This window comes from Silurus aristotelis (genome assembly GCF_946808225.1).
Source record: "Silurus aristotelis genome assembly, chromosome: 11".
NCBI lineage: Eukaryota > Metazoa > Chordata > Actinopteri > Siluriformes > Siluridae > Silurus > Silurus aristotelis.
In genome coordinates, this window is record NC_139584.1 from 22,496,061 (window position 1) to 22,509,201 (window position 13,141).

General features: G+C 37.3%; 1 protein-coding gene across 1 annotated transcript in view; it reads right to left on the minus strand.

Moving 5' to 3' along the window:
* Nucleotides 1-13,141, minus strand: part of cfap74 (cilia and flagella associated protein 74) — a gene marked incomplete at its 3' end in the record, with an annotated part of 64,942 nt that overhangs the window by 37,515 nt on the left and 14,286 nt on the right. The window contains exons 11-17 of the mRNA XM_083554340.1: nucleotides 12,375-12,579; nucleotides 11,807-12,013; nucleotides 4,884-5,030; nucleotides 4,651-4,769; nucleotides 1,411-1,477; nucleotides 288-377; nucleotides 15-191 (exon numbers count right to left, since the gene is read on the minus strand). Of these exons, the coding sequence (XP_083410466.1) occupies nucleotides 15-191; nucleotides 288-377; nucleotides 1,411-1,477; nucleotides 4,651-4,769; nucleotides 4,884-5,030; nucleotides 11,807-12,013; nucleotides 12,375-12,579 (1,012 nt within the window). The remainder of the gene's footprint in view (nucleotides 1-14; nucleotides 192-287; nucleotides 378-1,410; nucleotides 1,478-4,650; nucleotides 4,770-4,883; nucleotides 5,031-11,806; nucleotides 12,014-12,374; nucleotides 12,580-13,141) is intronic.

Below are 13,141 nucleotides of genomic sequence, written 5' to 3' on the forward strand. Positions count from 1 at the left end.
ATTAGAAAAGTTACCTGCTTGCTAGAAGAGGAATGGTGCGATAGATTTTGCAACTGAAGGCAGTTTGTGGGGAGTGGAGCCAGTGAATAGCGAGTACCCAGTGCCCCCCTGTTGGTCAGGGTGATTACCCGTGAAATTGTCTCCCCGACCACATGCGTGCCAAAGTCAATGAGGCTGCTATCAACAACCATCTGGGGAAAAGAGACAAAAGGCATAACACTTCCTGGAAAAAAATAAAACACTCACAGCACCATCTTATCTCTAAGAGAATAGAGAGTAGTCCTCACCTCGCATTTTTTTGTTCTGCACTTGATTGTGACAGAGAAGGGGCCAGTGGGGGTTTGAAAATGGATCTTGCCATCCAAATCTTCATTCAGCTAAAGGAGTTTGAACATACAGTGTATAAAAGGATATTAAATTAGCCATGTTGCACAAAGAATAGTCAACATCTGGATTTCTGAGTGTTTCATCCTTTCAATTCCCAGGACCCACTGGCAGGTCTAGACATTTCTCAGAACTGTAACTGCAACCATTTCTGTTTACTTTCATTGAGAGCTGAATAAAATAAGAGCCATTTATGCATTAAAGCTGATTGTAAAAATGTATACAAAACAATTTAGTATACAGTACAGTAACAGTAATTTTTTTAGTCAAAGATCAGGACATCTAGATCAACCCAAAACATACAAGTTTCCTATAAAACCTTTTTTTTTTTTTGCTTATGAGAAAATATGATTTTTAAAATTCCTAAAAATTCCTAAAAAACTCTAGTCCTGAAACAGGCCAACTTCCGCAATTTTTTTGTTTTTTCACTGTTCTGACCCACCCTTTAATTCAGGAATCACCCAAAATTTGCTTTTTAGTTGAAACAGGGTCTTATACCATGGAAACAGGAAAATGTGCGAAGCAGGGTCATGCATTCAAAACCTGTGCTATAAAAGTAATTAGACTTAATGTTCAAGCAGCAGAAGTAAAATAAATCCCATAATGGTTCAAAACTGCCTTATGATTCTTTTCAGTAAATCTGACAGAGCCATTTCTAAGTGTTTTCATAGTTGTAACCTAACTGTATTTATCTAGAAAAGATTCTTCACATTTACTCATACTACACTTAGTATATGCACTCCATATATAGCTTTAACCTTGTGAAATTCACCCTAACATGCTGGTGTGATGTCCTATGATGATTCCCTTAAATGCACTTGGCAAGCTGAAATTGCAGCTTCTAGAAAAAAGTAATAACTGTGCTTTAACACGGTTTCCTTTCCACACCAGAACCCTCATTTTAATATATTGAAGAGTGCAATTTAAATCTGGGCTGTCAATTATTGTTCAGCAAGATTTTTCATTCTTCTTTCTCCAAATCCTTAGCTATAGATTGGAACAGGAAAATGTAATAAAAGTACTTACTAAAGGTCTGAAAGCAGCTTCTAGTTCACACGCCATGCCAGCTGACATTGGCCCGGGAGGCTCGAAACTGAATTGAAGTCAAAAGAGAATTAGATTAGCTAGGAAATGACACAATGAAAGAATATACAAACTATACATACAAATAATCACACCAGTTTTTATGGATTCGTAGTAATAACAAAAAAACTTAAGAAACATGACATGTAACTCCAGAATATCTTTTTACTACTGAATAAATATAATCTCTTTTTTATTCTGTTTTTATTCTTCTAACAATGAGATAGTGTTTGAGGAAATGCAAGTTTAATGACTGATCTTTATAACAGACTTCTAATACTTGTTACTGTGGCACATGAACAAAAAATAGTGTTCATGATTTGAAAAATAAAGGCAGGATCAAGGGCTATCATTCATGTGCCTGTAGCTGTCGGCTCAGCCTCAGTTATCAGAAAATACAGCAATAATCAAAATAGCATTTTTGTGGCAGGGAAAAGAATAATACTTGGATGCATGGATGGCTGATAAATAAATGGCTGGTGTCCAGTATCATAAAAACTGCTTCTGCTGGTACCAGGTGTTCCCAAAATCCTGTGTTTGTTTAATCTATTCCTTTCATTTGTTTTCATCTCTCTCACACTTCTGAAGATTTCCTGAAGCTGTTTTAGCATTTTTCACACTGTTACAGAAGCGTAGGCACCTCTTGCTCTTGACCTCACACAGTCATGAACTCTTCTCACCATTGCCTCTCAATATTTCAACATTTAAACTGCTTACAAGTGCACTAATGACTCTCCTTATGTTCTCATTCTTGCTGTTTTTGACCAGAGTTTATCCATCAATGTCCACGCAAGTACATAGTAGAAAACCCAGATAAATAAATTCCACAAAAGTTCAGCAGGTACATGGAGAAGAAACATGAGTACAGACTTAATGTGGGTTGTGAAACTGGTATGCCGATCTTGTGCAGATTCCCTTAGGCATGAGAAAAAGAAGGTGTGCAATAGAAATTATTGTAAAAACTTTTATTCATCTTCAGTATCTGCTTCAGGAATCTATCCTGGGAACACGGAAAGCAGTGAAGGGAACACAACCTGGATGGGATGCCAGGCTTTCACAGGGAACTATGCAATCACACACTCATTCACACTTAGGGGTTATTAGCATAACCAATTTACCTACTGGCATGTTTTTGGGCATTGTTAGCATTTAGAGGGCCCCATGCTAGTTCTCTTAGCACACATTCCTAATGGGTCTGTGCAGTGTCTATAGGATCTTTACGATGCGAGTATGTAAGGTATACAGAATGTCTTTGTCTAGGCTCATACATCTATGTCTCATTACCCAATAAGGAACAATTTTAGCTCAGGCTTTGTCCAATGTATATAAATACTTGTCTGTTTTCTACATCAAACTGAAGAACAATCGTGGCACTTTTTGTGTGCTATGTGCTTCTTCCCTGATCAGAAAAAACATCACAGGCATTTTAGATCACATGGGAGACCCCTTCTAAAACTAGAAGTAATTTTGGTTCGGTCACAATCAAAAGGTAACAGAGAGCTTGGAAGAAAGCAGAGATCTAGAAGGAAACCTATGCAAAAATGAAAAGAACAAACTTCCCAAAGCTCAGGATTAAACCAACTATAAATGGATCTATTAAAATAAATCGATATTAATTCAAATTACCAAGCCTTAAGAACACAACAAAACTCCAGCATGATTTAACCAGCCAGAAGCTCATTAAGTCGAAATTGTTACGCTCTGCAGTTTCAGTCCGGCATCACTGACATTCGCACCCTTTTGAGCATTCTGGTGTTGTCAATGAGTATCAAGCATAATTATTTCAGAACTGCATCTGCTAAATTCGGCAGGGGAGGACAACTTGGTTAGATTCGCAGAAGCTTCTGATGCCTCAGAATATATCAGAGTCTTTCCGTCTATACTTTTTCACGGTCTGTTTTATTTCAGCATTTCACATCATACAACAGTCTGTCTTTCAGTTAAATTTAGCTCACAAAGTAACACAGACTGAAAGTAACACAATCTGCCAAATTTATCCCACGTGGGCTCAAGGTCACAAATTCAGATGTAAAGATTTAATTAATAAACTGGCTCACAGACTAAGAACACTAAGTAATCTGCTGATTTACCCCTAAATTTTACCTGTTCAATTATATAAATGTTAAAAGGAAAGGAAAATGGGAGGGGGTCCTGCTTTCAAATATGAAATCTGATTTATGGACAGATCTGACATCTGTTGCATGTGAAAGATGGCTGAGAGGATGTAATAGGAAGTGATGAGCACATGCTGAGAAACATTTGTCATCTGCAGATTGTAAGAGGAAACGGCTTAAAAGCAGCACGTAATACAAAAATAGATGAACTGTTTTAAACAGTATGTGTGCTATCAACCCATTTCCTGCTTTTGGTGAACTGAGACATGAAGCTGAATATGTGTGTGTATGAGAGAGCGAGAGCGAGAGCGAGAGCGAGAGAGAGAGCGAGAGAGAGAGAGAGAGAGAGAGAAATTCTGATACTCTGGAGAAAAGGGTTCTAGCATAAAGCAAAAAAAAACACAAGGAGAGAAAAAAAACCAGAGAAACAATGAGTGAGAGAGAAAAGAGAGCCGTTTTTAGATTTTTCTGGGGGCGTCAAAGGAGGCATGGACATATGGCAAACAGAGCAGAGTCTTACTACTGCTGCTCACTTCCACAGATTGGTTTTGCTTATATAGATATTGAACCTGACAGTAGGCTACGAATAATGTACATTAATAAACAACTGCAGCAGTGCAAGCATTTCATTTCAAAACCGCACTCTCTATTTTAAGCCTTTTGCTTCAAATATCATGATCATCATCTCATACATTTTGCCGTTAGTCTCTATTTCTAATGATGTAAACCCTATGAAGCATGGATTGAATATTTACAAAGCACACTGAATAAAAAAAAAAGATGCATTCAATAATCTTTCGAAATAATTTGAAAATAAATTGGACAGTGAGCATATACATAGGGAATGTGCTATCGACAAAAAATCACTTAGAGTAGTACTAAGTTTATGTTTAAGGAGACTCGAGGCTGTAGTAATCTACTGTGACCACGAATCAATATTACGCAATATTAGCGAACAATTTAAGTTCAACCAAATGTATATGGATATTTAAATATTGGCTTAATAGAAAACTTTTTACAAATCTTTCACTTCCTGCCCTGTTGTGTTTGCTCATCTTGTTATTCTTACCTTACAGATATGAAATCCATGAGGTTCTGTGAAACTCCTGTAAATCTACAGTGGTTTGTGACATTAGAGGTGTTTGTAAGTACTATCTTTTTCTTATACGTCTTTTCAAGGTCAAAATCCTGCAAAACACCATGGCGATGTATTAATGCATTCTGCACCAATGACAAACAGTGTAATTATTTATAATATTACATCTGAGAGAGTGTAAATGAGATGTGTCATTGTGCATTTACCTTAAATAAGACTGTTTCTGGTTTGCTGATAAATGGTGGACCTCTTTTTGTGTTCTTTGTTCCTTTTGATGTCAGAGCTTTGTCGATTTCTGGCTTCGTAGACCTCAAAAAAGATGTTTTGACGGATACATGTTTATCTGAAATTATCTGAAACATAAAAATGAAATTTTAAAAACACATATTAAAATATATACTGTTTACAGTGAAATTAAAAGCAATAATAAATCACTCACTACTAGATATATATTCGAATATATTCAACTAGAAGAAAAACCATCAAGTCCAATTTCAGTTATTTGATGATTATATCGTTTATATCTTTTTGTTTATTACTTTTATAATTTCCAGTGTCCTGTTCTGAATAGTTTCTTATATCCTGTTACAGTGTTAACTTGTTTTTTTCCATTATGGTGTATACTGGTAGACAATAAAAATGACAGGATTTGCCAAATTGCTGTAAACAGTAAGATACATTTAAAGTTTAGGAAATATTTTTAATTGACATTTATTGACATTAGGAACTCAACAGACAAAATCTTTACTGTATTTTATCACCTTTAACATTTCTATGGAATTTGAACGACAATATCTTGGTGATTTGTGTAGTGTTGTACTGCCTCTTTAAGAAATAACGTTCCGGCATTGATTACTGTTGTGTTTTCTGAACGGAGAGCATGTAGTGTTACTAAGTAAAAATATGCATTAAACCTCCTTGTGACGTACACGTCTCCGGTGTTGTCTCGGTCATTACAATGGCGAAGAGTGAGTAAAGGGCAAAATACAGGTAGTCGTCGACCTACGACCTATGCAACTTACGACCACAATCGCTAGCCGCGGCGTACGACAGTGCATACCAGCTTCCGGCATCATTTCACAGTCCACTGTACATATAGCCCACTCTACTTACGACCACATCGTGTTACGACCGGTATGTCGGTCCCAATAGTGGTCGTAAGTCGGTGACTACCTGTAACGCGGAAAAGCTACCGAAACCACAAAAAAAAAAAAAAAAAAAAAAAAAAAAAAAAAGGAGTTCAAACAACAGCATCCTTTCTCCGACCGGCACAAAAAAAAAAAAAAAATATATAAATAATAAAAAAAAAAAGACACAGGAAAAGCCTGAGCAAAACGCAGAAAAGCATAAAGTGGATGTCACACACACGTGTGTAAACTTCATACAGCTTCACACGCTTTGCTAACGCCTGAATAAACGCTAAAAGCTAAAGCTAAAAACGTGCTCAACAACAAAGCTAATATCATCCGATAAAACATGGATGCTACTGCTGTATTGCCACATTTCCCAAGATTTGACATTGACTCAGATCAAAGCTCACTTGCAGTGAAATGGAAGAAATGGTTATCGAGATTTGGAACATTTCTAACAGCTGCTGGTGTAACAAACAAGACCAGGCAAAGAGCGATGTTCCTGCACTATGCAGGAGAACAAGTACAGGACATTTTCTACACAATTCCATAAAATGGCAACAGTGACGATTACGATAAAGCAGCACAAGTTCTGACTGAATATTTCAGCCCAAACCGTAATACAGAGTATAAAGTAAATGTGTTTAGACAGGCTAAACAAAAACCAGGAGAAACAATCGATGCGTTTCACACAAGATTAAGACAGCTTGCAATGACTTGTGAATTTGCAAATACGGACAGAGAAATAAAATCTTAGATCATTCTCACATGCACATCATCTTGATTGCGAAGAAGAGCATTGAGGGACAGTAATCTCACATTAAAACAATTGCTAGACTTTGCCAGAGCCTTTGAAACTTCAGAGCAACAGGCAGCTGGAATTGAAAATGTCACACAGGCTAATAACGTTGAAAGTGTTGCAGCCATACCGAAAATAAACCTCAATAAGAGAGCACATACAAATCAACAGAAAATAACACAGAGAAAACCACATACAACATGCAGGAACTGTGGTGGCCCTTTGCTCGTGTTGTTTCAGCAGACCACGGACGAAGCATGATAACGGAAGATACACAAAGCCACGACAAAGACAGGACATCTCACAAAAGGTGAGAGCAGTAAAGCTAAGTGAAAACAGCCCACCAACAAAAACACTGGAGCCGGATACAACTTTAAGCACAGATGATGAATATGTCTATGTCACACAAGAACCTGCAAATGTCAAACAACCAATGACAAAAGTCTGGATAGCTCAACAACCTCTAGATATACTAATAGACACCGGTGCTACAGTCAACCTGCTAGACAAAAACGCACAAAATCAAAATGTCAACAAAACTACAACCAAACAACAAGAAAATACTGCCATATAGTAAACAACAACCACTTCCATTAATAGGAAAGCAAACTACAAACATCTCAGCTCATGGAAAAACCACTAAGGCAACTATCTATGTAGTTGAAGGAGATCATGGATCTCTGTTAAGTCACAAAACGGCTTCTGAACTTGGACTCATTCACATTGTCCTTTCTACAGACATAATTCAGCCTGTCGCTGACCAGCTCTTGTCAAAGTACCCAAACATCACAAATGGCATAGGAAAGCTGAAAAATGTTCAAGTCAAGCTACACATTGACGACACAGTCAAACCTGTTGCTCAACCACATCGCAGAATGTGAATTGAAAGAAAGTCGAGAAAGAACTACAACTTCTGGAAGATGAAGGAATCATAGAAAAGGTAGAGGGTCCAACACCTTGTGTTACAAAGATACACAAGACTCATTTTTGGTATCTCATCAGCTGCTGAAGTCTTCCAAAACACCATCCAACAGGTCCTACAAGGCATCCCTGGAGTTCGAAATTTCAGTGACGACATTAAGGTATATGGTACCACAGCTGACACACACAACAGATCCCTCGAATCAGTCTTCCAACGCCTACATGAAAACAACCTGACAATCAACAAAGGCAAATGTGACTTTCACAAAACGTCCCTTGAGTTTTTCGGATACCTTTTTTCCAACAAAGGTATCACACCTGACCCCAAAAACAATTGAGGCGATCACAGACATGCCACCCCCACTAAACCAAAGTGAGATGAGAAGTTTACTAGGTATGGCCAACTACAGTGCGAGATTCATTCCTAACTATTCTTCAACAACTCAACCTCTGAGAGAGCTCACAAAGAAAGACCCAAAGTGGATATGGGGGAAAGAACAAATAGATGCACTGAAAACACTCAAACACAATCTGGTGAATGCCCCTGTAATGAGTTACTTCCATCCTGACAGAGAAACCAACGTCATTGTAGATGCTAGTCCTACGTTGTCGCTTATGCTAGTAGAGCATTAACCCCAGTTGAACAAAGATACTCACAGACAGAGAGAGAAGCCCTTGCCATCTTTTGCTGAAGGAAAACCTTGGAAACAAGAATTGTACAAGTTTTTGAGGAACTACAGAGCAACCCCCCATCAGACCACTGGAATATCCCCGGCCGAATTGTTGTTCGGTAGACCTATGCACATCAAATTACCGACAGTGCACAGCCCAGTACACGACGATGCACTTAGGCAAGCTGATTGCCACAAAAAGGAGAAGATGAAGCAATATTCTGACAAGAGGAAAAGAGTTTCAACATCTGGACTCACAACAGGAGATTCTGTAGTCATTTGTGAAAAGACAAAAGGAAAACTCAAAACACAATATACCGTAATTTCCAGACTATTATGCGCACCCAAATATAAGCTGCACCCTCTGAATTTTACAAAGATTTTTATTTAGAACATAAATAAGCCGCACCTGTCTATAAGTCTATAAGCCTGAACTAATTAATTTTACACAGGCTTTAACGAAAGACAGTGTCTGTTACACGGCTTGTATCTAAACAGTAGCCTACCAGGAGTCTTTCTCCTTCCTTTCACAACAATTTCTCTCTGGAGTTTTTCTTTTGGCATCGTCGTGCGTTTAAAAATCACCATCGGTGAATATTTTCTCCCGATGCCGTGCAGCTCAGAACACAGCTGAAGTGTGTTTTTTCATGCCCGGTTGTTTTCAGCGTGACGAATGATTCGCATTTCCTGTAGACAGTCCGAGGACCGAACGTCAGAGGAACCTCATCCATATTTATGACGTGGTGCGGCCCGATTCAGTGGAAGAACATTTGATTTAATATAAAGAGTTTCATTGGTTAACCTGAACCTGTTGGGCAATTTCATTGGTCTAATGTTATGGGGCTCAGTTTTTTGTCTTAAAGTTTGTGAAACCGGGAAAAACCCAGGAAAAATCCATATATTAGCCACTTCGTTGTTTAAGCCGCGGGGTTCAATGCGTGGGAAAAAAGTAGCGGCAAAGTGATAAAAACAAAAGGCACAATGATAACAGCACAAAGAGGACCATACATCATTACAAGAAACACCTCACACTTTAAACCCATGAAACAAAGAGTACATGTACCATTTGATTATGGAGACAGACCTCAAGAACAAAGAAGACCTCCAAATGTTCCTGAAAATCCTGAGCAACGAGAACGACATTATCCTAGAAGAGAGAACAGGAAAAGACCTCGAAAGCTAATGGATGACACTTGATGAACTAAGATTAAAGCACTATGAGGAACAATTATAGCATTAAAAAGAAAGTTAATATGCTCTAAGTTTTCTAGTCACAGTAAGTTAATGTTTACAATGCTGAATGTACGATAAATCTATTGAGCATAACTTTGAGAAAATGCATTCCCAGTTCTCTTAAGTCTCATAAAAAATGAACATGCCTAGGATAATGTGTTATTGTTGTCATGTTTTGACATCTTTCTTCTAGAGAGCATGTAGTGTTGCTAAGTAAAAATATGCAGTAAACCTCCTTGTGACTACACGTCTTAGGTGTTGTCTCGGTCATTACAATTTGTAGTGTCTCTTGCACTTGATCCATTTACAGAATCATTTCCATAATATGAAACTGTTAATCAAATATCTCACAACAAATCTTATATATTTATAAATCAAATTGGAGTAGATCAGAATGCTTCGGGGCATGTTCTGTTCGTGAGGTCTGCAGTTATGCTGACTCAATTCTTCAAACCTAAAAAATGGCCATCCTGTACAATTCACCTGCACTTATAAAGTGTCAGAGCGGGCTGTTTCCACATTTAAGATCTGACTTGCAAACCATGCCTTCCTTAGAAAGATACATGACTTATAAATAAGCAAAAAATCCTTTATGTCTAAAAGATTAATATACTATACTCTTGGATAAAATATTACGTTTTGAATGTACTTAACATAAACTTATTGGTTGCAAGAATTAAACAAATAGGTAAATTAGTATAGGAAAGTTTCTTTTCTTTAAATATCTAAGTCTTGTGGGTAAACTGTCTTTTACAGGAGGAAGAGTTAGTGTTGTTCCATTTACTTATGGCTTCAGTAGTTGAAATGATAAGTTGCATAAATATGTTGAACAATGTGTTGAATGAACCTCTTCCTTTCAAACCTCTCCACCACAATGGGCAAGACCAAAGAGCTGTCAAAGGACATCAGGGACTTGTCCTTGTATTGTAGACATGCACAAGGCTGGACTGGGCTACAAGACCATTAGCAAGAAGCATGGTAAGAAAGAGACCACTGTGGGAACAATAGTTCGAAAATGGAAGAAATACAACATAAGTTAATTGCCCTCGCTTTGGAGTTCAATGCAAAATCTCAGCTGGGACCACAGTTATCAGGAAAACCATTGGTAACACACCAAGGACCTTCTGCTCAAGAATGCACATAAACAGGCCCATCTGAAGTTTGACAATCAACACCTGAAAGATTTAGAGAAGGCTTGAAAGAATGTGATGTGGTCAGATGAGACCAAAATGTAGCTCTTTGGCATCGACTCTATTTGCCGTGTTTGAAGGCAGAGAAATGCTGAATATGCCCACAAGAACACAATCCCTACTGTCAAACATGGATGAACAAACATTCTGCCTTTGGGCTGTTTCTCTGCTAAGGGTACAGGAAGACTTCACCACATGAACAGGGACATGCACTGTAGAATCTTGGATGAGAACCTACTGACCTCAGCCAAAACACTAAAGATGAGTCTTCCAACAAACAGTGACCAAAAACATATGGCCAAGGCAACAATCTGATGGTCTTGTAGCCCATTCCAGCCATGTGCAGATCTACAATCTCATCCCTGATGCCCTTTGACAGCTTTTGGGTCTTGCCCATGGAGGTGGAGAGGTTTGAATGGAAGAGGTTGATTCTGTGACTGGTGTCTTTTATACACATAATGAATTGATATTAGGACAGGACTAATTTGGGTCTGCGGATTTGGTATAGATCGAATACTTATTTCTCTCGTTCAAATACAAATGAACTTTTAACCTTTCTTTAATGTTTTCCTTTATTATTTTTAAATATCCTCTCTCTGTTAAAATAAACCTTACATAAAAAATCTAGATTGTTCATTTCTTTCTAACTCAGCAAAATCAGCAAGGGATGAAATTTTTATTTCCTCCACTGTATTTACCTGTTTCTAGTCTTTCCCTTAACAGTACACTACAGCAAACTGAAACAAGTAAATGGTGGCAAAGAAAGTCCCAGAAATACATCAGTTTTATTCTTGCAAATTTTCTGACCAATAATTTGTTATTCAGAACATTAAAATCATAAATTCTCGCCATTTTGCGCTTGGTCCTTTTTTTTTTTATTTAACCAAGAGCATACAATCCCATGAGAGTTTCCAGTCTCCATTAAAATACTTTTATCACATTACTCCCCGTCTCTGCTACTGAATGCACATTAAACAAGCAAATTTCAAAGAGAAGCCTGTTTGTGTGAGGAACCATTTCTGAGACCCTGAAAAAATAATAAGCTTCAATCACATCAATTAATGAAATGTATTCTAGTGAATATTTCATTGATAAGTAATCAATGCAGAATATGCAAATGTGATATGTGAATTAATGGAACTAATCATAACTGCAAAGGTTTGTGCCTCTTATTCTAATCATTACCATGTAATCCATGTGTTTACGATCCCAAAGGCCAATGAACTCAGGCTGGACCAGACACTCTTGATCTTCTTTCTTTTCCATTAGCCAGTCTGCCTCAATTCTTGTACTTGCTTCAAGTTTCTGCATTGAGTCCAGAGAGGAGCTGATGCCAGTTCTGGAGCTTGCAGGAGATGACACAGGGCGGGTTGGGCATCTCTCTTGAATTAACTACAAGAGAAAAAGCACTAAAATAGGACTAAGTATTCTCTGTTGTTCTATAATTAGAATCTATAGTGGACAAACAGCCACAGTATTGAATTCAAATCTAATTTTTGCATTCTCAACCATCTAAACACACTAATTACTATTACAGAGTAACCAGAATTAGAGCAAATTCTAAATATGAAAATATAAAAAACGAGAATAAAATCCTCAGTGTTAAGATTGGGAAATACTACTCCATACCATCATGGAGATAATAAACAATAGTCCATCGTAGAATTGTTACAAAGACAGTAAATAATGAAACATCACACACATTTCTATTTTCAGTGTTTCTAATGGCCCTACTGTAATAGCTTTTTTCTACCTCTCTCTCTGCATGTGCTGATAGAGGCAGTACATTCTGCTGCAGTTTTTCCCGTCGCTTTAGCACCATGCTTTGAGTCACACGTGCCGATGGCTGGATGAGGAGTGTATGTGTTTTTTTCAGTTTCTCCTTTTGCTTTTCTTCCAGTGGCAGTTTGGAGACTATCTCTATCTTTTTGTCTTTTTGTTTCTCCTGAAATTCCCTTCTAAAATATAAAAAAATCAGTTTATATTTCTTGTAGCTTACATATCAATACAAACTGACCACAAGATTTTAAATCAATTAACAGCAATATAAATAACATAAAAATAGGGAATAATTAAATTAGGGAAAAAAAAGAATTAGGGAATAGGAGGTCACTTTATAGCTGTGATGTGATGTTTTAAAGAAATTGAATATAGCTCATATACTGTTATATAGCAGGCAAAGTGTGTACTGTATTATTTATAACAGAGAACCATGAAAGCAAAATTATCTTTTTGACCAATTATGATCTCATGTGGCCAGTGAGTGAGCATAGCTGATGAACTTTATGCTATTCTATATTTATATCGATATTTCTATCACTGAGCTTCTGCATGTTTTTATTGTAATGTCTTTCATTCTCTAAAGTATGCCAGCATGCTAGCATGCTTTTAATTATTGTAAATCTTTGCCATTTAAAATTAAAATGTGCACATTTGCATCCATAAAATATTTACATTTTTGCATCTGTGATGCTCTGAGCTATCGATTACTTGTGAAATGGTAAAAAAGGATACCAAAAA